Below are 26464 nucleotides of genomic sequence, written 5' to 3'. Positions count from 1 at the left end.
TGTTTACAACTGGTAGATGGCTGCTACCCAATGGCAGAGGCCCTGGCTGGGCTGGGAGACTGTAAATAACTTCCTATATGTTAAAACCAGAACCAAGATTATAGATCAGCAGCTAGCCTTGTTTGGAGGCCATCAGATATCTACTGGTGTAATTTTCTCACTGATTGGCTCCCTTTAGAATTCCTACAAAATCCAGCTCAATTTCAGCTTCCATGAAGCCTTCCTTGATCACTCCTCTCACCCTTGCCTCCCCCAAGTACAATCTTTCTTGTTTTTTTCATACCTCTCTCATGCACTAATCACATTTCAATTCAATTTAAGAAACATTTTAGGGGGCAAGGCCAAGATGGCGGAGTAGAAGCACAATCTTGGTGTGAGTTCCCACTCCAATCACTTGCGATACATGTAAAAAAATGACTCTAAACAAATTTTAGAGCTACAGAACCCACAAAGTGACAGAGAAAAACAAATCTCCCACTGAAGGAAGCCTGGCAGGTGGACAGAAAGGATCTATCACACTTAGTTGGGAGCCTAGTGAGTGTGAGCCTCGTGGTTCCAGCCCCAGGGCAGACCTGACCAGCCATGGCCAGAGCAGACTTCAGGACAGTGAATCACCAGCAACTGTGGTGGTTTCCAGACTGCTCAACCCATAAATGTCAAAGAAAAAGTAAAAGGTCAGTGTAGAACTCTGTTGGAGGTGGGGGTGGGGCGGAGACAGAAGAGCACAGTCCGGCCCCTGCTCCTGGGATGAGAAGAAGCAGAGGCACAGAAACTGGGGGGGTGGGGGGGGAGGGGGGGGGGGGGGGGGAGGGGGAGAGGAGAGGGAGGGGGTGAAAATTTGGAACTCAAGGAATTGTGGAACTGAATGTTGTAAACTAAAAATAGATAAATTTAATAAAATAAAATTGAAAAAATAAAATTAAAAATTTCTAAAAAGAATTTTAAAAAAGAGATTAGGACTCTGAAAGGTAGAGAAAAGAGTACATTTTGGGTACTGTTGAATGTGGGGGATGAAATGTAGTATGAGAGGAGGTGTGGGGTAGTGATAGAGAGCAGGCCTCAAAGCCAGGAAGAGGCAGATTCAAGAACCATTTTGGACACAACTGGTTGTGTGACTCTAGGCAAGGCCTCTCAGTGTCAGGGCAGCTCTCTAAGCCTCTCAAATGTAGAAAAGGTGCCTGCCAACTTGCATTGACAGTGGGAGTTTCCTCACTGGGAGTTCCTTTCACCATTGAAATTACAGGTCTGATGCTAATCCCTATCCCTACTTATGTCTTTTGTTGTTTAGTTGATAACTCTTCATGATCCCATTTGGTATTTTCCTGACAAAAATAATGGAGTGGTTTTCCATTTCCTTCTCCAGCTGATTTTACAGATGAGGAAACTGAGACAAACAGTATCTGAGGTTGAATTTGAAGTCAGGTCCTCTGGACTACAGGCCCATTGACTGTGTATATCTTATCTTTCCTATTGGACTAGAAGCTCCCAGAGGGCAGGAGCAGGGACTGCAAGTTATTTATCTTTGCATCCCCTTCTCCAGTACAGGGCTTTAGGCAAAGTAACCTCTAAATAAATGTTTGGTTTGTAGGTTTGTTTTTTAAATCAGGGAGGGGTCCACAAGTCACTGTTAGTTTTTCTTTCCTGGTCTTCTTTTCAGAATTTTCACCAAGGAATAAGTATTAAGGTGACTTGGAGTAACCAACTTGTGAAGCTTGACCCCTTCTGCTCCCTTCCCCAACTCTGCAGACTGAGTCTTTGGAGGTAGCTAGTGGGAGATGTGAAACTAGAGCTCAGTTTTCCAGATGTTCAGGTTAGTGCTCTTTCCAGGATATTATGGCACCCATCTTGTTTTTGCTTTGGACCGTGTCATCTGCCTATTCAATAAACTCCAGCGGCTCCCTGTTCCCTTCAGTTTCGAATACAAAATCCTCTATTAGGCTTTCAAAGGCATCATAACGTGGTCCCTTCCACCCTTTCCAGTCTTTTTACAATTTGTCCTCTTCTACTCTTACTATCTAGTGTCATTGGCCTCCTTGATGTTCCACCATGCTATTCCTTGCACAAAACGTTCCCATCTCTTGACTCTGTATTTTCTCTGGCTATCCCCCATGCTTGGAATGCTTTCCTTCCTCACGTCCCAGTTAAAATACCAACTTCTACAATAAACTTTTCCCAGTCCCCCTTAAGGCTAGTATCTTCCCTCTGAAATGGTCTCCAATTTATCCTGTATATTTATTGCTTGTAGAGACTTGTTTGCATGTTATCTTCCCTATTAGACTGTGAGCATCTCCAGGCCAGGGACTATTTTTGCCTTTCTTGGTATACTCAGAATTTAACACAATAGTTTGTACATAGTAGGTGCATAATAAATGCTTGTTGACTTGAATTGACTTGGAAACCTCCCTGGGCACAGAACTTCTAGTTCCAAGAGGGAAGAATCCTAATGCCCAAAAGAAGGGAGTTATTGCAGTCCTTCAAACTACTGTGTAAGTAAGTATATAATAAATATAACCTTCCCCCAAAATCTATTTGCATAAGGTTCTCCTAATTGGTGGAAATTGGATACTCAATGCTCCATGCCTGTGTGAGAGGGAATTGGATATGGCTTAAGAGATGAGAAATCCTGGAACCACTGTTTTCTTTCTCAAAACTGGAAGTCAAAGTACCAGGATATTTCCTCTCTTGAGTTCCTGAACTCAACTGTGGAATGTGGAATAATTAATCTCTACCAATGAGGAGAGTCCTATGCAAATCAGCTTTGAGTCACAGGTTACATATGTAAGTATTCCAAAAGTTCTCACTTCTTCTCCTGAACCAATATATACCAATGAAAATCAATTCCCTCCCAATTAGGCCTCATTATAAACCTTGCTATGACTCTCTCCTTGTACATATGTGAATACCATGGACTTGAAAGGCAGTTCAACATGATGGAAGGAAACAGCCCACAGGAGAAAATAACTTTCAGGGATGTTCTCTTATTTCCTCCCCCTTCATTTCCCATGAACTAATAATCACTGAAAACACAACCCATTGGAAGCACTTACTTAGTGATTTTTTTTTTAATTTTTTGCTTTTTGGAGGGCAATTGGGGTTAAGTAACTTGCCCAAAGTCACACAGCTAGTAAGTCTGTCAAGTGTCTGAGGCCAGATTTGAACTCAAGTCCTCCTGACTCCAGGGCTGGTGCTCTATTCACTGTGCCACCTAGTCACCCCACTCAGTGATGTTTTTGTGAGACAAAAAAAAGGGGCAAAAAGATGATGCTTGGTGTATGTGATAGAGGGGAAGAGTTGGCTTTTCTTTGGGGCAATACTCTCCATGGTAGAGTGCTGACTGTACTGAGCTAATCCCCAACTCTCAAGACCAGCAGAGAAGGTTTATTGAACTCAACTCAGTCCTCTTGAGAGTTGGGTTTTGAGCATGGGAGGCAGCTGAAAGAAAACTAGATAGATAATACATCTGTTTTCAGAAGAGTCTGTTGTTCTCTGTACTGGCTGCTACTAAAAATGACTTGAAACTAGCCACACATCAGTTTTGGTTCTCGTGACTAAATCAAGGAATGGTACTGGGGTGCTGTGTCATTAGAAATGAAACTATGTCTTAAACAAGAACATTAGGTAGACATTTTAATATACCTTCAAATATTTCATGTAAAAGCTAAAGCAGAATCTTGGCCTTGCCAACTGCCTCTAAAGGTCTTTATAGGCACCAAGGATGGGATAAGTTCTGATACCAAATGTTCCCAAATCAATTGGCCTTCATTGAGTACCTGCTTTATGAAGCAATTTGGGGGCAGAGGAAAGAGCCCTGCGTTGGGAAGCAAGAGGCCCAGTTCCTTGTCCCAGGTCTTTCACTAACTAACCATGGGCCAGTGACTGGAAGTCGTTGGGTTTCAGTTTCCTCAGCTATAAAAAAAAAGGGGAGGTGGTGGTGGTGGTGTGGGCTCAATGATTGCTAAAGTCTCTCCTAGCTTTGGAGTCCAATGAATCTGTGATTTTTAAGCCCTACTTCTCAGGGGCTTCCCATCATGCTGCTCTCTAGTTTCCAGTTTCTCCATCTCCTCAGTTCGGTTCTTATCTATGTTGATAATACAGTGACAAGAGTCGGCTATGTCACTGCAGAAGAAATCAGGCAGGAGAATCAAGCTGTGAGGGCTTATCTTGGAAATCAGCATTGATAAGAGTAGTGGCAGGATAAGAATTTCAGCATAATATGTTTTTAATTTTGTATAAGACAGGTAGCAGCAGATTTCAATGGAACACACAGGAAACCATGCAAATGATTACCTTATCAAGTCCCTTCCTCGGCTTGTGATCCATTATCTTAGGGTTGGTGGCTTTCACACAGGTTCAGAGATTTGTCACTTGAGATTACCCAAGAACTTGGCAGAGGCCTAGAGGAGGGGAAGGGAGGGGGTTACTGATCCTATCTGATACTTGACAATTCCCTCTGGGATCATATGTTTAGAGCTGGAAGGAACCTCATTTTACAGGAAATTAGGGCCCAGAGGGGGTGAAATCATTTGTCTAAGGTCGCACAGAAAGTAATGGAGATAGTCAGAATTCAAACCCAGGTCCACTGACTCCAAATCCAGTCTTCCTTACCTGTACCCCACTCACATTTCCAGTCATTGTTACTAGTTAGAAAGGCAAGAAACCATTCTAGATCATTTAAAAAGGGCCTGTCAGATGAAGATACTCTTTAGCTTTAGAGAAAGCACAACTTCAGGTACTTTATACATTTGTGTATGAATTGAGTTAAGATTTAAATGGAAAGGTTGCTCTCCTGGGGGATGGAGGGTAGGGAAGAAGAGGGTACTTTCTAACTCCAAGTTACACCAGCAGGATCATAGGATATTCGATTAAAGGCTGAAAAAGACCCAAGAAGTCATTTAGTGCCATTTTACAAATGAGGAAACTGAGGTCCAAACAAGTCCAAAAAGTTCAAGATTTCATAGGTGGTAAGTGGCAGAGGTCTGATTGGAACTGAGGTCCTGATTCCAAATCTAGCTCTCACTATTGCACAGACCTTTTATTTTGGGAGGGGGTAGGGAAGAGGAGGGAAGTATTAGAGAGATTTTTTTCCTCTTAATTTAACAGATATTTAATGAGCTCTACCCTCTTCCCTGGGAAGCTAGGTTGCCCAGGGTCACACAGCTACTAAGTGTTAGAGGCCACATTTGAACTCAAATCTTTCTGCCTATTCACTGGGCCACCTGGCCACCCTACTTCAAAGAAAGCTACCTTTAGAAGTGGAAAATTAAGTTGGTTCACATCTGTAATCTCATCTACCAGGGAGGCTGAGGTTGGAAAATCTCTTGAGCTCAGGAATTCGGAGCTGCAGTGGCCTAAGCCTATCTGGGATGTGCACTAAATTCGGCATTGATACCATGAGCCTGTGAGATGCCCCTGGGATCCAAAGCCACTAGGTTGCCTAAAGATGTATAAACCAGGGGCAGCTAGGTGGCACAGTGAATAGAGCACCAGCTCTGGAGTCAGGAGGACCTGAGTTCAAATATGACCTCAGACACTTAACACAAAACTGGCCATGTGACCTTGGGCAAGTCACTTAACCCCAACTGCCCCTCCAAAAAGCAAAACAAAATAAAACAAAAGGATGTACAAACCAGCCTAGGTCAAGAATAGAGCAGATCAAAGCACTGATGCTGATCAGTAGTAGGATAGGGCTGAACTTCCAGCCTGGATGAAACGGGGTGACACTCAATGTTTAGGGAAAAAAAAGTAAAAATTGTGGGTAAAGTCACAATAATATAATATGTCCTACCTCAAATCATGAATGCCTTCCAGTGGACTTTACAAAGTGGATAAGTGAATGGCAACAAAGGTTGAACTTCATGATACAGTTTTAAAAATGTAATAAGGCTATCTCTTTCCCTTTTCTTTTCCCCTTCCTCTTATTCCAAGGATCCCAGATTAGAAGGCATCTAGAAGTCAATTCATTAAATGCCTTTATTTTACAGAGGAGGCAAGGCCCAGAAGTTAAGAGACTTGTCCAAGGTCACACAGGACATGGAAGAGGCAAGATTTGAACCCAGGTCCCCTGCTAGTAAGTGCTTATCAAATGCAAAGTTTAATCTTTATCTTTCTCTGACTTCGGAGTATGTGAAATCCAATTTTCATTCTATCCTAATTTTCTGTTTTATACATTTACTCTTCCTCAGTTTCTTCATCTACATAATGAGGTGGGTTAGACTAGATGACCTCTGAGGTACTTTGCAGCTCTACCTCCATGAAACTATGTTCCCTTGTTTTAAACCTGGACTGTCTGTCCAATTTCTCACATGCCCATAGGCGGCTGGTGGTGCAGTGAGGAGAGTGCTCAACTTGGAATCGGGAAGGCCTGAATTCAAAAATGGCTTTAGCTGATTACTAGCTGTGTGACCCTGGGCAAATCATTTAATCTCTGTTTGCCTCTGTTTCTTAAAAATGTAGATGATAATGGGTTGTTTTGGGGATCAAGCAAGATAATATTTCTATTATTCTAAAAAGCACAGTACCTCAAAGCAGGTGCTATATAAATATATATTCTCTTCCCCTTATTCCCAGTTATATCTGCTGCTTTCAATAAACCTTTGTGCTTTCTCTATGAAGTGAACAGCAATGTGTTAGATGCTTGCTCAGATTTCTGCCTAGATCCAGGCCAGGCCAGGCAGTTCAAGCTGTTCCTCAAAGGTGATAATCCCACTTCAGCAAAACAAGAGTAGCTGAATTCAGCTATCATAGTCACAGAGGACAGAGTTTGCCATGCCCTCAAGTGGAGCAGGGATTTGAACAGGACACATGACAAGTGGGAGAGTCTAAGGGACTGCTTGGAAAAGTCTGCTATGCCACCTCCCTGAGTTCTCCTTTTCTAAAAAATTAATTTATTTGTTTGTAGTTTTCAATATTCACTTCCATAAGATTTTGAGTTTCAAATTTTCTCCCTTTTCCTTCCCTCTCCCTTCCCCAAGATGGCATACAATTTGATATAGGCTGTATTTATACATTTATATTAAACATATTTTCACATTAGTCATGATATAAAGAAGAATTAGGATTAGTGGGAGAAACCATGAGAAAGAAGAAACAAAATAAAACAACAAAAGAAAAGGAGAGCAAATAGTATGCTTCCATCTGCATTCAGACTCCAACATTCTTTCTTTGGATATAGATGGTGTTTTCCATAGTGAGTCTTTGGAGCTGTCTTAGATCCTTGCATTGCTGAGAAGAGCTAAGTCTATCAAAGTCAGTCATTGCACAATGTTGCTGTTACTTTGTACAATGTTCTCCTTGTTCTGCTCACTTTACTCAGCATCAATTCATAGAAATCTTTCCAGGTTTTTCTTAAGTCCTATAAATATTTTTTGTACATATGGGTCCTTTTCCCATTTTTTCCAATTTATTTGTTTATTTTTAGTTTTCAACATTCACTTCCATAATTTTTAAATTTTCTCCCTCTCCCCACCCTCCCCAAGATGGCATGCAATCTGATATGGGCTCTACACATACATTCCTATTAAACACAGTTTCACATTAGTCATGTTGCATAGAAGAATTATAATGACTGGGAGAAACCAAGAGAAAGAAAAAACAAAACAAAACAAAAAAGAAAATACTCTGCTTCACTCTGCATTCTGACTCCACAATTCTTTCTCTGGATGTGGAAGGATTTTTCTATCATGGGTCCTTTGTAATTCCGTGTTTCCCCGATAATAAGACACTGTCTTATTAAATTTTTTGGAAAGAAAAACACCAGAGGGCTTATTTTCAGGGGAGGGCTTATGTTGTCCTGCCTCAGCTCTCCTCCGCAGCACTGCTCTCAATGGCGCCAGCAAGCAAATCACTGGGGAAGAACAGGATGACGCGCTCACTGCTGCAGCTCTGATTGGATGCAGCTCAGAGTGCGGCGTGCGTTTCACGGGAGGGGGGGGACGGTGCATACAGAGGGTACCGTAATGTAGCGTGTAGCGCAGGGGATCACCTTCACTACAGTAGCAATCTCAATAGGGCTTATTTTTGGGGGAGGGCTTATTTTAGAGGAATCTTACACAGTAAGGGGAGGGCTTATTTTCGGGATAGGTCTTATTATCGGGGAAACATGGTTGTTTTAGGTCCTTGCATTGCTGAGAAGGGATTAAGTCTATTAAAATCAGTCATCACACACTGTGGCTGTTTCTGTGTACAATGTTCTCTTGGTTCTGCTCACTTCACTCAGTATCAGTTCATATAAGTCTTTCCAGGTTTTTCTGAAGTCCACCTGTTTGTCATTTCTTATAGAACAATAGTATTCCATTACATTCATATGTCACAACTTGTTCAGCCATTCCCCAATGGATGAGTATCCCCTTGATTTCCAGTCCTTGGCTGCCACAAAAAGAGATGCTATAAATATTTTTTGTACATGTGGGTTCTTTCCCCATTTTTATGATCTCTTTGGGATACAGCCCTAGCAGTGGTATTGTTGGGTAAAAGGGTATGCACATTTAAAAAATATATTTATTTACTTTTAGTTTACAACATTCAGTTCCACAATCCCTTGAGTTCCAAATTTTCTCCCCCTCCTTCTCCTCCCCCTCTCCCATGGCAGCATGCAATCTGATACAAATTCTACAAATACCTTTGCATTAAACATCAGTCAAGTTGTAAAGAAGAATTGTAACCAATGGAGTGAACAAGGAGAAAGAAGAAACGAAACAAAATTAAACACAAAAGAGAGAGAGAGAGCAAGTATTCAATCTGTATTCACACTCTGTAGTTCTTTTCTCTGGATGTGGATATCCCTTTACATCATGAGTCTTTTGGAGTTGTCTTATAACCTTGCATTGCTGAGAGGAGTCCAGTCTATAAACTCATACATCTACAGTTATCCCTTCCACATAATGACTTTCCCCACTGTGGTTCCTATATGTAGGCATAATAAATTAAATGGGTATTTGGGGGTTGTTTTACAGAAGCCACATATACACAAAAAGGCTAGCAGATGACACAGAAAACATTTAGAAACTCAGAAATGCATAAAATATATGCATAGTATTGTGTAATACCACCCCAAATTTTACAATAAGGTATTGTAAACACCCCATAAAAGAAAAAGAAAAAATTCAAACTTCTTCTCTGGTAAGAAGTGAGAGCCAAAACATTTTATGCAGATTTTCCAGATCAAGGAGGCGCTAGGAAACTGAGAGATCATCTGATTTACCCTCACTTTACAATTGAGAAAGTTCCTACCCAGAGAGGGAAGGGACTTGGGCAAAGTGATGTAGCTGTCTCTTTTTTTCATGTTTCCAGATGCTAATTTACTTGAGTGTAACTTTCTGAAAAAAAAAAGTTCAAGTAGAAGGAAATCTTGAATGTGGCAAATACTTCTGAAATATATTCCTCTGGGAGACTTAATCCTACTTTCATGCATAAAAGGCTTTGCCTTTGATTTATTTTTTGAGACCTTATATCCAAGTATTAACTATCCTCAAATTGGCTTCACCATAAAACTGTCACAGCAACTTAACACAGACAATCAAATAAATCAGCAACTCTTTCCAGAAGCAGTAGAAGATTTCTGTTGTTTGTTCATAGGTGTGCCATTTCTACCTGTAGAGTTTCATAGATAACTGCAGGGAAAAAAGTGCATAGAATTTTATATATATATATATGTATGTATATGTATATATGTCTATATATTATGACTTTCTAGAGGAAAGATATAATTTAAATTTATTAACAAAATGGATCCCAAGCAGATTTAATGTGATAGACTAATTTGTAAGGAAATATTTTACAGGTCTCTTTGTTGCTTTCTACATCAACAAGTTTTAATGAATTTGATTAAATATATAATTGATTGGAAGTTCATCAAAGATGTCCATAATGTCAGGAAGACATTCTATTGTGACCCTATTTTCACACATCCAGGGACATAATCCAGAAATTCATTGTATTCTGATAAGGTAATGGATGCCTTCATTTAGTACTGAAATGGGTTAAGGGTTATGATGCACACTTTTTAAACACTGCATCATTTAAAATTAGTGCATCTGTGAAACAATGTTTTTCTTGTTAATTATGTAACTTTAATTACCTGATAATAGTGTTGAGTCTTTTCTCCAACAAACCTCACTTTAAGGCCAATACCAAACAATCTTAAGTTTCAATTCAACTGCCATAAAAACTTTCAGGTGTATTAGAATGGAAGGCAGAGTAACATTCAGATTATTGTGCTACTTTTTGTGAACAAAGTAAACACAATTTCTTTTATCACTGAAGACACTAAATATGGGAGACTGATCTACATACCAAACCATGACAGGACTTAGAGCCAGAAGAGACTACAGAGACCATTTATCTCTTATTTTTATCTCATCTTATTTTTATTACTCCCTTATTTTCCAGAGAAGAAAGTTGACACTCAGACAGTGAAATGACTTGCTCAGTATTAAGTAGGTAGTAAATATCCTCCTGTCTCTTTTACATCTTCAATCTCTCTTTCTCCATTCTCTTCCTCTTCACAGGCTTTCTCCTGTGCTTACAACATCTTGTTGTTCAATAATTAAAAACAACACCAACAACCAAAATAATTTCCCTGAATCTTGATAAGTCTTTTGCTACTAACATTCCTGAAAGAATATTCTACAATTTCTATTTCGACTCCGTACTAACTACTTACTCCCACAACAATATAGTTTCCACCCCATCACTTTACTAAAAACAGAACAAAACAAAAAACTCTTTCCCAATTTTCAAGTCCAACAGTTTTTCCTTAGCCCCCATTCTGACTTCTCTGTAGCATGCACCGTTGTTAACCACTCCCCTCCTCACTTAGCATGGCCTCTGCCTTTATGGCTGGTTCTTTCCTTCTTCCTCCTAAATGTGAACACCCCTTTTCTTTAGTGATCTCATTTATTCCCACAACTTCAGCTGTCACCATCTAGGCAGCCCTAATCTCTCTCTTGAGTTCCAGTCCCATAAATCCAATGGCCAATTCTATTAGATCAACAAGCTTTAATGCAATTGATTAAATATGTAATTGATCAGTAGTTCATCATAGATATGTGTATTGGCAGACAGACATCTAACTCTGGTCCCATTTTTTTGTTTTTGGATATCCAAAACATAATTTAAAAATTCAGTTTCTTCAAATAAGAAAATGGTACTTAATACCTCTGTGAACTTGGGTAAGTCACTTTGCCTGATCCTCAGTTTACTCAGCTGTAAAATGAGAGCATTGAAATAAGATGATCTTTTTGCCCACATCCAGCTCTTACACCTGAAGATGTGGCATATTCACTTGAATTTTATGCCAGCACCTCAATCGCAACATGTCTTAAACCAACGTTATCGTCTCCCTTTCTAATTCTTCTACCTGACATTCGCTCAGTTCCACTGGTATAGGGAACTCTCAGTGAAGAAGCTCCATCTGCCAAGGCAGACCCAACAGTTCTGCAATACATACAGTTGCCTGGGGGCACTGAGAAGTGATCTACCCAGGAGTCATGGACTTGTGTTATGTTACCCAGCCAGCCTTGCTGTAGTAGGCACTTAATATTATTCTGATGTATGCTAATAATAGTTAGCATTTAGATAGAAGTTTAAGGTTTGCAAAGGGCTTTTATAAATACCTCATTTGATCCACACAATAGTCTTGGAAGGTGAGAGCTATTATTATCCCCATTATGCAGATGAGGAAACTAAGGCAGAAAGAAGTTAAGTGACTTGCCTAGAGACACATAGTTGGTGTCTAAGTCTGCATTTGAACTCAGGTCTTCCTAACTCCAAGTTTAGCACTCTAACCACTGTGCCACCTGCTGACTATTGACTTGTATGTGTTAAGTATCAGGGTCACAGGCAAAGGTTGAGAGTGCCATTCAACACAAGGAAGCCTTGTCATGGCTTCCTAAGGGTTATTTTTATGGGTGTGGCAGACCCTAGCTGAAAAGGTGAATCACTGTCTTGCCTAGGTGCTCAGGACAAAGGCCTCTGGGTTGGATCTGTACTCATGTTCCCATATTTTCTGATGACTCCTTGAGTACTGACCCTATTCCTGCTTGGTCTTGGCTTATGGCTTCTTCCTTTGACCTAATTCTTCTTTGTCTCCTCTGGGTTGCTGCCACTTTAGGGACATTTGACATACTGTCCATTACCCAGCTACGGTGTCATTATAACATTGTGGTAAAAGGAGGGAAAATGTTGGCCAGAGCAAGAATAATCAACTTCTTAAATTTGAAAGGCTTGAGCTGTCCTATAATTTAGGACTCAGAAAAAAGCTTGCTAACAAGGTAATAAATTTTATCCAGGACCCACATAAAATGTAGGGAATTAGATGTGGTTTATTGAATATGTGTGAATGGGAAAGTTAGGAAGGAGGGTATATACATTATTGTTTACATATCATCTCCCCCATTTGGCTGTGAGATCCCTGAAGACAGGGACAGTCTTTTGCCTTTTTGTGTTTCCCTATTTTTTTTAGCACAGTAGTGCTTAATAAATGTTTATTGATTTATGTGTTTAGTTTGAGTCCAAGTTGACCATGAATATATATTGGCATCTAACTACGTGTAAAGGGTTTTCTTTCTGATTATTCTTCCACAGTGGATTCCAGTTTTTAGCACACTAGCAACAAAGAAAATGTGTGTTGAGAAGGGGGGAAGGAAAGGTTCAGGGAGTGGGTGTCTTTCTGGAAAGACTTCTCATTGCATACACATCAGTGTGCTACACAAAGCTGTCCCATCTGGGACTACAGTCAGTCACAGTCTGTGGCAATTTATATGGATGATGGCTAACTGCCTCTAGCACAGGACTATGTTACTATGTGTGGTCAGGCCTTACAGAGAAATCTCACATCAGGAGTAGCGTGATATAGTGGAGTTAGGGATTCAGAGGCAGCTGGGTGGGGCAGTGGATAGAGTGCTGGGCCTAGAATTGGGAAGATTTCAGATTCAGTCCCAGACATTTACTACTAGCTGTGTGACCCTGGGTAAGTCATTTAACCTCTGTCAGCCTCAGTTTCTTCATCTATAAAGTGAGGTTAATTATAGTACCTACATCCCAGGGTTATTGTGAAGATGAAATGAGTTATTTTAAGAATTCTTAGCACAGTGCCTGGCACATAGTAGGCACCTGTTTCCTTCCTTCCTGGAGTCAAAGGATCTTGGTTTGAATCTGCATTCTTCTACTTAACTTGCTGACCTAGGGTAAGTCTCCTCTCTGAAATTGTTATCTATTAAAGTTATTACCTTATTTTCTTTTTTGGAGGGCAATTGGGGTTAAGTGACTTGCCCAAGGTCATAAAGCTAGTTTTTGTGTTAAGTGTCTGAGGCCAGATTTGAACACAGGTCCTCCTGACTCCAGGGCTGGTGCTCTATTCATTGTGCCACCTAGCCACCCCCGTTATTACCTTATTTGAAAGAAAAAAAAAAGGCTGCTGGAAAATCCATTGTAATCTTAGGCTGTATTAATAGCATTATAGTATTGAGACCATAGACTATAGTCCCAGGGTATGCTGCCCTCTTATCCTTCTGCCCCCCTAGACAGACATCTGTAGTATTGTTCTGAGTACTTGCTTGAGGTTTCAAAAAAATTAAGCTCAACAAATATTTATCAAGCTCCTACTACATTCATGGCTCTTTGGTATGTGCTAAGGATATGCAGATGAGGTAAAACACTCTAAGGCACTCACAGTCTAAGGGAATTAGGCATGTATAGCAGTAATAATGATACAAAGCAGAATGTGACAGCTGAATGAGAGGATGAGGTAAATCACCAGAAGAAATCTGAGAAAAGGTCTCTGGGACAGCTAGGGGACAGGTGTGTGAAGGAATAATTGGGAAGGGCTTCATGGATGAAGTAGCATCCGGGTTGGGCCCTGAAGAATCAGATTTTATTTTTTTTCCTTTGATTAATCTTTTATTTATTTTTAGTTTTCAACAGTCATTTCCACTAGATTTTGAGTTACAAATTTTCAAGAATCAGATTTTAATGGGAAGAGTTAGGGTAAGTCCATTTCAGGCATGTGTAGTAGCATGAGCAAATGTATGGAAATGGTTTCTTTGAAAGATGAGAATGAGGTATGCTGAGTAGACCAGCTTGGCTGGAATATAGAATGTGTGAAGGAAAATGAGTTGTGTTAGATAAAGTGAGTTTAGGTTGGATTGTGGAAAGCCTAGGATGCCAGAAAGAGACTTTATCAGAAACAAAACCAGAATATGAGAAATAGACTTGATTTGATAGGCAATGGGGGTGGGACATTGCAGGTTTCTGAGGAAGAACAGGCTAAGAGAGGTGCACTAGGAAGATATTTTGACAGGAGTGTGAGGAATGGACTGCAGAGCAGTAACTGAAAGCAAGAAGACCTGATAGGTGGTTACTGATTACAAAAGTTCAGGGGAGGACTGTCTGAAGTGGCTGCAATGGTAATGGACATGTCCATTGATACCGCCAGGGTAGAATCAATAGGACCTGATAGCTGATTGAAGACCACAAAATTTTAAGCCTGTGTGTCTGAAGGATGAGCATGGCATCAACAGACTAGAAAACTTAGGTAAAAATACAAGGGTTGTTGTTTTGTTTTGTTTTCTTAGGGTGGGGGGGGGAGTGGAATGGGAGAAAGTGATGAGTCCACTTGGCCATGTTGAACTTGAGCTGCTATATAAAGGTAGAGATGTATGCCAAAGGAAATGCAAGAGAGGTTTGTAGCATAACTTTAGATTTGGGAATCAAAGAAGTAGTATCAGACCAATGGAATCATGAAGGGTCTTAAAATTAAATTATGGGGAACATAGCTGGATGAACTGAGAATGTCTGAACCAAAGAAAATACTTAGCGAGGCTATGATAGATGCCTTTAAATATTTGAAAGACTGCCACATAGAAGAGGAATGACAATTATATATTGCTTCAGGTAAAAGAATTAGAATTAATGGACAGAAGTTATGGGGTGATAGATTTTGACTCAACATAATGAACATTCAAACAATGTCATGCCCTTCCTTGGCACTTGGCACTGAGCAGAGGCTGGATGACTACCTGGTAAGGGTATTGAAAAGAGGATTCTTGCACTGGGTGGATGGTTGGACTATTGGGCTTCTCTGGTTTCTTCCAACTCTCCACGATAATACACTTTTCTAACTTGGGTCATCAATATCTTTCAAGGATGTGTGTAAAGCAGATCTTCTTCCACTGAATCATTTAAAATTGAAAGTAAGGTTTGATAGAATTAGGCAGTAATATGGTACTATATCAGGCAGTTAACAACAAAAGTGTTAAAGCTAAAAGTTAAAAGATACTTTTACCAATTTAAATAATTTTTCTCAATTTAAAAATATAACAGAAAAACTGAAACATTCCCTTGAAAGAGTCTGAAAAAGCTTTACTATATATTTTATACAATCTTGCTTACTGTTCTAAACATGACTCTTAAGTAAAAATGCTTTGTACTACTCAGAAATAAAGTCTGAGAGGCAATAATCAGATACAGATTACTCATTTATGAAAAGGTCAGATACAATATATGGCCCAAGCTACTCGTGTCAGATAAGACGGATTTTATGGGGTTTCTTAAATTAGTATTGCTGCTGAACCAAAAGGTAGAAACTGTGGTTGGGGTTACAACTGAAATGAATGCAGACTTGAGCAAATATTTATGTTGTAATGGTGCTGAATTGAAGTATGATTTGAGTAAGTGATCATCAGATGGGTATTACTGCTAATCTGTCCCCCAAAATATTTGCCCTAGTTTTTTACACCCGCACCCCTTTACTCTCCCCTCTATGATCTGTCACAATCTCTTCCAAACAAAAACTAACATTACTATTGATGCCCCATTTCCTTTTTAAAAAGGAGGCTGCAATGTGAAGCTAATTGTAATAAAGATTGCTTTTGATAGTCATTTCCCCATTCCAAAATCACCCCTCCTTCTGGATTTGTTTACCAGTCTTTCACACCCATCTTCTGATCCTAAATATGAGCAGCCTCTGGTTTACAGACCTAAATATACAATTCTAGCTCTCATCTGAAATCTAGCATACAAATACTTATCCACATCATACCTCCTATATTTCTTAATAGTTTATCTTAGAAACATAGTATGATTTGCTTTTTGGAACATATAGGGGAGCACATTTTGGACATAATAGAAAAGGGTCTTCTTGTAAGGTCTTTTACACTTTTGGAAATTAAAAATTATAAATGTTTATAGTTTAAGCCAATCATTAAATCAACCATTCAACTGTTGCAATGTCAATGCAGCTGATAAAGACTTGTTTAAAATGCTATGCACTTGGGGCAGTTAAGAGGCACAGTAGATATAGTACTAGTTCTGGAGTCAGGAGGACCTGAGTTCAAATGTGATCTCAGAACACAAAGCTGTGTGACTCTGGGTAAGGTAAATCACTTAATCCCCAATTGCCTAAAAAAAAAAAGCTGTACAGTTATTAGTTCTCAAAATGCTTGAAATCATTGTCCCAACAAAAAAAAATAGTCCAAAGGATGTATGAATTAAGAAAAATACATAAACTTCTGAGAAGCTTTAAAAGTTAAACAAGTATGAATTTGTCTTTGTCTCAATTATAAACCCTTTGGGTAGATTCAGACTTGCCTAAGTATCTTTCTGCTTCAATTTTTTTTCGTTTCACACTTTGCAACAGGTACTTCTTTCTAATATGCTGGCATATCTGACAGGAAAACCAATTTACCTCAGACCAAAATATCACTAGCTCGAGAAATAAAAAGTGAGACTGTCAGTCTTTGGCATGACCCACATAAACCAAACACCTAAACACTGAAAGGAAGGAAAAGTTACCTCAAGTAGCATATAAAATATAAAGGTGCCACAAGGAGATAACCATTAAAAGTTACTATCACTCAATGGCTAATGTTGGTAGATTACATGTTTCATGAGAAAATGATCAATTCTAGTCTAGCTTCCAGGGAACTAGCATTATATGTAAAACCAATCCCAATATCCATCTTCATTAATGGACTTCATTAATGGACCTTCTCTTTGATTCAGTTGCTAAACACGTCAGACTTTTAGGCATTAGTACTCAGTAGAAGACACTGAACTACAGAAAGAAAGGAGCTAACCGGGCTGAATTAGGGCAGCTTTTGCTCTTCAGGTACTGAGAAAGTTTTTAGACACATCAAAATCATCTAACTGCAGAGTTGGAAAGGAACTCAAAGTTCAGTCAGTAGAACCTGTACCCAAACAGGAATCTTTTCTGCAAAATATCCAAATGGGCATCTGGATTTTGCTTGAAAACCCTCAGTGATGGGAATTCACCACCTCCCAAAGCACTGCATTCCAATTCTGGATAGAAATTATTCAGAGGTTCTACTCCACACTGAGCCCCAAATCTACCTTTTTTTGCAATTTCTACCCATTACTTCTCTGTTCTGCCTTCTGGGGCCATGTGGAAGAAGTCTAATCCCCCTCTTTCACACAACAGCCCTTCAAACATCTTGAGTGCCCCCTTAAGACTCCTCTTTGATGTGACCCCTAAGTATTTTTTCTAAGCTCAACATCCTGAGCTTTGCTCACCAAGAATCTTGGGTTTACTCACCTCTAAGCATGTTATTATTTTTTTTTTTAGCTTATGCCTTTCTAAAAGTTGTGAGAAATGAGTAACAATTTTGTGCATTTCCCATTCAACAATGCCAGCTTTGTAGAAACATATTTTGTACAGTGAATAGGTACATAATTTAATAAAAATAATCTAGGGAAAAACTGTGCAAAATTGTTTTGTTTTTTTTTTTGATTGATGCTTTTCTAGACTTTGGAGCCACGGGAGGGGAAATAATCTATTACAAAACAAACATGTTGAGATTTGTAGCCTTTCACAATTCTTTTATGTAATTACTGTTTTATGATTTTCTCTCTTATGTCTTTCTTATTTTTCTGTGAATATTTTATTTTATGATAGGCAGTCTGTAAAAATGAGGTGGTTCCCCTTTCCCTCCCCCAATAGCTGATGTGCTTTAGGCAATGTTCAGTTTAACTTCTAGACAATAAAGAGAGACTCCAGCTTTATTTGATTTTTTAATAAACCATAAAATTTAAATAGTCAAATAAAAAGAAACAAAAATAGATATTTAAGTCAAGCACTAATTTCTGTCTTTGTTCCACCACTGGGCAACAGAGACTTGGCTTACAAAGGATTATAGGACTAGAGAAGAGAACAACACATTTAGATTGCTGGTATAATAAACCAAATATATATATTTTTTTTTTAAAGGGAAAAGGCTTGGTAAAATTTACTTTCGATTCTTAAAGTAAGGCTTTTTTTTTCTTAAGCTCACATGAACCCACTGTCTAAGATCTTAAATTGGTCTTACCAGTGGAGAATGACACTACCACTTTCTGCAAAGTAGTTTCTCTCCTTACTGTAGTTTACAAATAGTCCATACATTTTGACCCTTTTGCTCATGAAGCTCAGTCTGTCAAAACATTATGGGGTAAACCCCCAAACTGAGAAGGATAAACATATCTAATGTTAGTGATCATCTTTAGACTAACCTTTTCTTTTGTGATAAAGACAAATCAATGATGTTTTTCTGGCCTTTAATCCTTAAGTAACTCGGGCAATGTTATTCTTCTCTACCCTTATTCTAGCATCATTTCCTCCTAATTTACATTAATTAGCTAATTACTATCTATCTGCTGTTTTCCTCTGGTTATTATGGCACCACTGTTTCTGCTTTTGGATCTTCACTATATCTGCTCAATACAGTACAATTTTTTCCCTTTTCTTTGACTGATTTTGCTATTGATTAGACAGCTGCTACTGTGAAGACATGAAAAAGGAAGAAGAAAAAGAGCAATGAGTGCTAGGGGAACTTTTGATCAACATTCAGATACATTTAGAAAATGGGAACTATTTCCATTTTGTTATGGAATTTAATACCATTCCTGTTGCAATGCTATAGTTCTAGCAAACTCAGATAAGTTGACATAGTACATACAGCAAGATAAGTCTACAAGAAGCTGTCCATAATGCACAAAAATATTGAAGGAGAGTGCCAGCAACTTCTGAACATACTTGGTAAAGGGAAAGCTACTGCAAGGAAGGATGTGTCATGTTTAAACTTTACAGGCTGACTGCCAGAGGACCACATTAAAAACATTATAGTCAGAGACAGTGTAAATGCTAGGCTGGAAAAGAATGGACTTTCCAGTAGGCAAAAATATCCAATGCATCTGTTGATCATACCAAAATGTGACGGACTCAGCCTAAGGGGATAAATAAAATAGTAATGATAAACTTTAACATTGTTGTATGGTATTATCAAGTAAAGAAAATATTTTCACATAAAGATTTAAAAATTGGCAGCAAGAAATTCTCTAACAGACAAGTTGTCCCAGCCTATCTCCATGCCACTGAAGACCTGTTTGAATGGTAACATATACAGTATAAACAGTGATCTGCTATATACAAGTCAGAAAATATTTGAAAGCGACAAAATCGTACATGTTATTAAATGACAAAACATGTTTAGAGGTTTTATTTAAAAATCTCACTGCTCATTATCAAAGTTAAAAGATTGTTTGCATACCAATACATACTGTAAACATAGGAAATTCTCATTAAGGAAAGATGGGTTTACTGTAATCTGATCTTTTACAAAAAATTACTGCAAGTTATTGATAACAGAATTTCTTTTTTACTTTCTTAAGTCTAATTCTCTTGAAAATTAAACCAATTGTTTCCACTCCCTCTATCTAAAGTTCAACCATGGTCACATTAGGAAATACCCTTGTTTATTTGTTAATCAGAAATACAATTCAAGTGGCACATATTTCCATCTGCTTCTTAGGCTGTTTCAGCTTCATTATATTTTACAAGAAAACAGAAGACTTGCAGTGGTCCTGTAAAGTCTTTCATGTTGCAACTGAGGTTTAATGACGGCAGTGGAGGAAAGCAGTGGTGATGCAGAGTAAGGCCAGCCCAACTGCCCTTATCTGGTCATGGGATCTTTTTTTCCTGTCTGGCTTGCATTGCAGCAAGGAGGTTTTTCTGGTCAGGTTGCCTCCACCAAACCTGACTTTAGGAAAAGGTTGACATGCTCTGGTTGATCCAGTTTAAGGGTGATGCTCATTCTTTTTTTAGGTGAATAGAGTCTCTCCTTCAATCTGTTGGTTGGGGTATGATACTAATATGAAGAAAATTATCAGGGTAGCTGAGATGTTCACTTAGCCACTGCAAAGGTGTCTCCAACATTGGTTCAATTCCATGAATCATAATTTGATTCTTCTTTACCCCATCTAATTCCAAGAAAGAAATCCAACAATAAACAAAAATTAGGATGGTCAAAATGTTTACCTATAAACACAACTGAATGCTTTCTGAAAACAGTGAATCAAATGGATTTTTACATTTTTCAGCATGACGTGTCTATAGAGCAGGAAATGTGGACATGGAGAAAGTTGAAATGGTGTAGAGCTTATACTACTTAAAACAGAAACTTGAGGGTTAAAATGAATCCTGATAAAAATTCTGTTATTGTATGTGAAAGTATTAGCTCTTTCTTAATTACTAGGCTCACTGAAGACTGACGTTAATGAAACTGTAGAGAAGAAAATAGACCATTGTATTCATCGACCTAATTTGTGTCAGTTACACCTAAAAACACCTGCTACTATAAATATTAAAATATGAGCTACCTAGAACTAAGCATCTGAGTCAGGGATTTCTGGCTGTTTGGGAGTCTTGACACATGATGGTTTTATGTTTTTGACACCCACTTCTAGTTCTTCCCCATGTACTCAGCATACTTTACCATGTGGACATGGAGAAAGTTGAAATGCAGCAGTACTAATTACCTAAAACAAAAACTTGAGGGTTAAAATGAATTTTGAGTATTAATGGGAAATATATGCATGTGTGTGTGTGTGTGTGTGTGTGTGTGTAGTGTTTTTTAAAATAAAGTTTCATTGATGCCTTTTTTTGTGCCACTGTGCTTTCTTGCTACATGTATGACTAAAAATATAGGAACAGATCATAGATACACAGGAATACAGGATCATAGATACTATATAAAATAAAAAATATTTTTGTTTAATAATTTAAAAAATTCAGTGCCTTCTCTTAAGACAAATAATAGACACATATTTATACTGGCAGTTTACAAAATGTTTTTTCACAACAATCCTGTCACGTAAGTAGGTAATATAACTGTTCTCTCTATTTATAGACCAGGTAAGTGTGGCTTAAGTGATCTATCCACGTTAACATGATTAGTAAGTGGTAGATCTAGGTCATGAACCCAAGTCTTTTGACTCCAAATCCAATGTGCTTTCCACTATACCAAATTAACTCTAGTTTAGGAAACACTATTTCAGTGCTTTGAGGTTGGCCACAAAAATGAGACAGAACTCAAGAGATAGCAGCCCCTTAACTGTTCACCTTGATTTTAATCCTGAATCATCTTTCATTTTAGGATCAAAAAGGCCCAGTACCTAGACATTCAAGAGGAGGATGTGATGGAGGGAAGGGAGAATTCACTCAACTATTCACATTAAGGAGCATGGACAATACGGACAACATTTTCCTTATCCTGAAATGGCTTCGAAATCTCATAAAAGGATCAAAGGAGGTGGTGGATATGAGAAGACAATTGCCCGGGAATCTTAAAATCTAGAAAAGGATCCTAGTTTGAATAAAAACCATTAAAGCAGATGCATTTGGAAGCCCTCTAAAGCTCCTACCAAGTTTTATAACAAAGCCATAGGAATTTGCTTGGGGGTGGGGGTGGGGGAGAATAGAGAATCAAATAAGACCTTCATATTGTCCCATGGCACTACAACTGTGATGAAATCTCAATTCATAAAATGACTTCAGGAACAAGGAATTCTCTTAAAATAAGAGAAGCATAAAATATTACGAACTTAAATGAGATGGGTGGTATTTGGGGGGTGAACTGAGGTTGAAAACAACATGTAGAGAAATAAGAAGCTTCTCTCAACGTTTCTAAACCACATCAGCAATGTGATTGAGTAGAACCTGGTATAAGGGAAAGAGCACTGAACTTAAGATTTAGAATATCCTGGTCTGAATCTTAGCTCTGCCACTTACTACATCTGTGTGATGCTGGACACAAATCATATCCCAACTCAGGGCCTCCATTTTCTTTTTTAATGATATAAGAAAGGTGAATGAGAACATCTCGAAGGTTCCTTCTAGCTCAAACAGTCTATGAACCAATGAGATCTTACAAAAGATAAAGCTATTATTTATCAAAAGACAACCTAAAGCAAACTTTTTCATTATAATAATAACTCCACATAATAAAAAAAAAAAACAACAACAACCAAAAAGACAAAAACCCAGCAGAGAACCAGGAAGCAAATAAAAAAAGCACCTGCTCATCCAAAGTAGTTTTTAGAAAGTTCATGGAAACAGAAAGATAGTTTGGTAGGGTGCTATCTGAAGAGATAGAAAAACCTGACATATTTACATAGTTTTTTAAAAAAATCACTTTATATTTATGTTCTACATGAAGCTCATTTGAGCCTCAAAACTATTCTGCGAGGTAGATATTACAGACATTATCAACCCCATTTAGAGCTGGGGAAACCAAAGTTTAAAGTGGTTAAGAAACTTGCTCCTTAAGCAAGGTAGGATTTCAACCCAGTCCTTCCTGATTTTAAGTCCTGCACTCCAACTACTGAACCACACTGCCTTTAATTAACCACAAACCCTCTTAGGTTTTTGCTCACATTTAGATCTTATTTAACAGCTATTATAAACACAATTCTGTCAGATGTTGTTATCTAGTTTTCAAGTCCACAGTGGAACAGAAATAGTAACAGGGATGGGAAGAGAGATTGTAATAGGTAGACATGAAAAGAACAGAAATAATAGCTGGCAACTTGATGGCAAGATGAAGAAAGAGAGGAAAAAATGATAAAAAGGTTAAGAATTCAGAAAAGCACAACAGTTTGTAGTGACACTATATAGGGGAAACTCTTAATATTGTTATTGGAACATTGTCTATATCAAAGCATGGTATGATAAATGATACTCATAATGAAAACCAACAGTCATCAAGAAAGAGTGAAGTTGTATTTGGTCTACTCTATAACGAGGCAGGGAAGTATGTAACACATTTTAAGATCACAGGATCAGATCTAGAGCTAGAAAGAGCCTCAGAGGCCATTTAGTCCAATTTCCTCATTAAAAAAAAAAAAACACAACTTTTTTTTTTTTTTTTTTAAACAAAGGAGGAAACAGGCCCAGGGAGGTCAAACCATTTGCTTAAGGTTACAAGGTGGTAAGTGAAAGGTTTTCATCCAAATCATTTAAAACAAAAAGGTACTTTTAATTAAGTTTAAATCAGCAAATCCTTCAAGATTCAAAATGTCTAAGGCAGCAGTGTGGTATAGTAAAAGTGGAATGAGCCTGGAAGCCCCAGGTTCAAGGAGTCTAACTCCTTGTGTGTTAGTTAACTCACTAAGTGTGTTGCCATAGTCAAGTTATTCAACCTCCATGAGCTTCTTTGCAAAATAGTGTCTACCAAAGTAGGAGTGAAAGGGAGGAAGGAGGTGAAAGAGAAGTAAGGGTAAGTCAGACAAGATGATGTCTGAAGCCACTTTCAGCTTTGACCTACAATCCTGTGACTAATTCCAAGAGAGTTCTAGATTGCTATGGTTTTACTTTAGTGAGTCTTTCTTACACTGCTTTAAAACACTTCCACCTCAGTTCTCTTCTCGGTTTTAAACAATCATTACATTGAATTTCTTAGAAATATTTAATATTCTCAGAATCACTCCTATCAATAATTCAGTCAAAAGGGGAAGTAGTAGTGGTCTAAGTGGTCTATCGATAAAATTTTTCTTCAAGCCAGAGTCACCTTTAAGGCCTCCCTGTCTGATGCATGGTGGATATGGCACTATATAAAACCTGAGCAGTTAACACTTTTTGGTTAAAGTATCCTTTGAAAGGAAAGCAGAATTTGGTTATCATATAATCCACTTGTAAGCTGTCTGAAAGACAAACTATCATGCCTATGAAGGGTCAGTTTCATCTAGGAAGATGCTATCACAAGCGGTATCATCAGAAGCAGTTAGATTTCATCATCAGACTAAAAATGTAAGAGACTGAGCTGGGGGTGGGAGATATTATATTGGGGTTAGCATTAGAGGTGAAAATTTATGAAAGATTTAGATGGACGCCAGTTAGCACTGGCTCCCTAGTTTAGTGATTAAAAGCCAATCTTCCACAGAATGTCAGAAAGAAACAGATAATATCAATTACTTAATTTATGCACTCAGAAAGAAGTGCTTTACCAAAGAAATTTCTCACACTGTAAAAAAACTTTAGGTGCCTGGCAATTACTAGCTTCTGTTCCTTAGCTAATTATTTTAAAATGTGTATTTTGGAAAACTATTCATGAGGAAGAGTGCAAACTTGTGATATCCAGTCTCTGGGCTCTGACAAAATTGGGTTACCCAAAGAAAAAACTATTGAGATGAATGTCTCCTCAGAGGGTTTCTAACCTCAGTGAATATTTTGGTTATAAAATTCAAAGGGAAGGTGAGAGGAATTAAGCATATTCTAGGACATGACAAAAAGCATATAAACTATTATTTTTAAAAATCAAAATGCCATAAACAATAATAGTGCATGACTGGTCAATTTTAGAATACCAATACTAGTTAAAAGTATTGGAAGACATTTAGTAGAGTTTTTTTTTTTTAACCATGGTAGAAGAAACACTAGACAATATTATAAAACTAAGTTGGATTTTTGGTAAATGTTTCTTTGTGTTTCAAAGTGAGAATCTAGAATTTACTACTTAGGGATGAGAAAAATGTCAGTATAAAACAAATGACTCAGGATAAAAATGTTACTCCACATTTCACCCACTCAGTTTACTTTTATTTTGAAAGCCAATTTAATGTTTAAGTAGATCAATGCTTGAGATAGTAATTGAGTGAAAGAGTCTGATATGAGTTTCAGCCCACTGTTCTTCATTTCAATATGAACCTGAAACTGCTACTACCCTAATATACTTCATAACACCAAGCACAGTCATTCATAAATACTTCAGCTTTTTTAATAAGAAAAAAGAAAATAAAGGCCAGAGACATTTCATATTTATCAAAGTAGAAAAGAAACTGAATTTATGTTGATATTTAGGCAACATATCATGTGAAAAAAATTGCTTATTTTTTTGCCTTTTAAAATGTAAAATGAACAGCAATACAATTTGGAATTTTTCTTTTATTCTAAGTTAAAATGATGGAAAGTAAACTGAAATAATAGATTAATTAAGTTTACATATAAGACAATCTGAATAGCTGTAATGACTGGGAAGTTTTTGAATTGGACCTGTGATTTATCATCACTTTTTATACCTCCATTAAAATAAAGACAACAGAATTAAAGTTCTGGGTACACAATATTCTACGGAGCTGGGAAAGAAAGGCATTTTTAATTTTAAGAAAAAATTAATAAACTTTAGTTATTAGAGTAGGAAATAGTTCACACAGATAAGATCATTTATTTTTATAGAATTAAGTAATATTAATAACATGATATTAAACAAAAGCAATTTCTAAGGTATCAAATTATACAAAAAGGAGAAAAAAGTAGAAGATAAGATAGCACAAGATGGTGGAAAAAACACTGGACTGGGAATGAAGAGACAGAAGATTCTAGTCATATTTCTGCCATGTAATAACAGTGTCACAAGGGGTGGCTAGGTGGCGCAGTGAATAGAGCACTGGCCCTGGAGTCAGGAGGACTTGAATTCAAATGCGGCCTTAGATACTTAACACTTACTAGCCGTGTGACCTTGGGCAAGTTACTTAACCCCAAATGCCCTACCTTCCCCCCTCCAAAAAAGCAAAAAAAAAAAAAAACACAAAACTGTGTCATAAGGGAAGTCAGAAACTCTGACTTAAGCTTCCTCATCTGTAAATCTAAGGAATTGGACTTCAGGATCTCTAAAGTTCCTTTAAATTGATCCTATGTTTCAACAGAAATTTCTATTCAGCTTAATTGCCTAACTCAAATGGATGAAAGAGAAGATAATTAGTGGTATGATTTTAAAAGAAAAGATAATGTACTCACTCTACATAAACACAAAAAAATTCATAGTCACAACTGTACAGCAGAACATTTTGGTCCAAATGTAACCTACACTATGCATTTAGTTATTTAGAATGCATGTAAATCAGGTGCAAAGGACTATGAGAACTGAGCCTCCTATTAACATGCTCTGGGTGACTAAAGAACAGTAGTTTTACTAAGAGGCAAACATATAATCAATTGATATACAGGTCACTCTAACCATACAATGGCAGGAGAAGTGCTTTTGCTAATTTTGAATTATAATAAAAATCTCATCATACTGTCTGACATACTTTTTAAGTACTATGTCCAACTGAACTCATGACTAGACAAAAGAAGAAAAATCACAATTAGGAAATTAGCCTTCCAATGTTCTTAAAACAGTTTCTTTTTTGAGAAAGTGTG

At 37.8% G+C, this 26464-nt stretch overlaps 1 protein-coding gene and 1 long non-coding RNA gene across 8 annotated transcripts in view; one reads left to right on the top strand and one right to left on the bottom strand.

The window, feature by feature from the left end:
- Positions 1–22754, top strand: part of LOC138153002 (uncharacterized) — a 35246-nt gene extending 12492 nt beyond the window's left edge. For all 3 annotated transcript variants that reach the window (XR_011166268.1, XR_011166267.1, XR_011166269.1), the window contains 2 exons: positions 5982–6067; positions 21423–22754. This is a non-coding gene — a long non-coding RNA (uncharacterized lncRNA). The remainder of the gene's footprint in view (positions 1–5981; positions 6068–21422) is intronic.
- The window catches only part of ATG5 (autophagy related 5), a 170601-nt gene continuing 148493 nt past the window's right edge, over positions 4357–26464 (bottom strand). For 4 of the 5 annotated variants that reach the window (XM_069077126.1, XM_069077122.1, XM_069077124.1 and 1 more), the window contains one exon: positions 18012–20247. In XM_069077126.1, the coding sequence (XP_068933227.1) occupies positions 20111–20247 (137 nt within the window). In that variant the 3' untranslated portion in view covers positions 18012–20110. Of the gene's footprint in view, positions 4395–18011; positions 20248–26464 lie in introns of those variants that run through there. The other variant, XM_069077123.1, reaches the window with a different exon arrangement.

Source organism: Petaurus breviceps, unplaced genomic scaffold (assembly GCF_028583685.1).
Source record: "Petaurus breviceps papuanus isolate PSGF00001 unplaced genomic scaffold, PetGlider_PUasm1.0 90977, whole genome shotgun sequence".
Lineage (NCBI taxonomy): Eukaryota > Metazoa > Chordata > Mammalia > Diprotodontia > Petauridae > Petaurus > Petaurus breviceps.
This window is presented reverse-complemented; position numbering and strand designations above follow the sequence as displayed.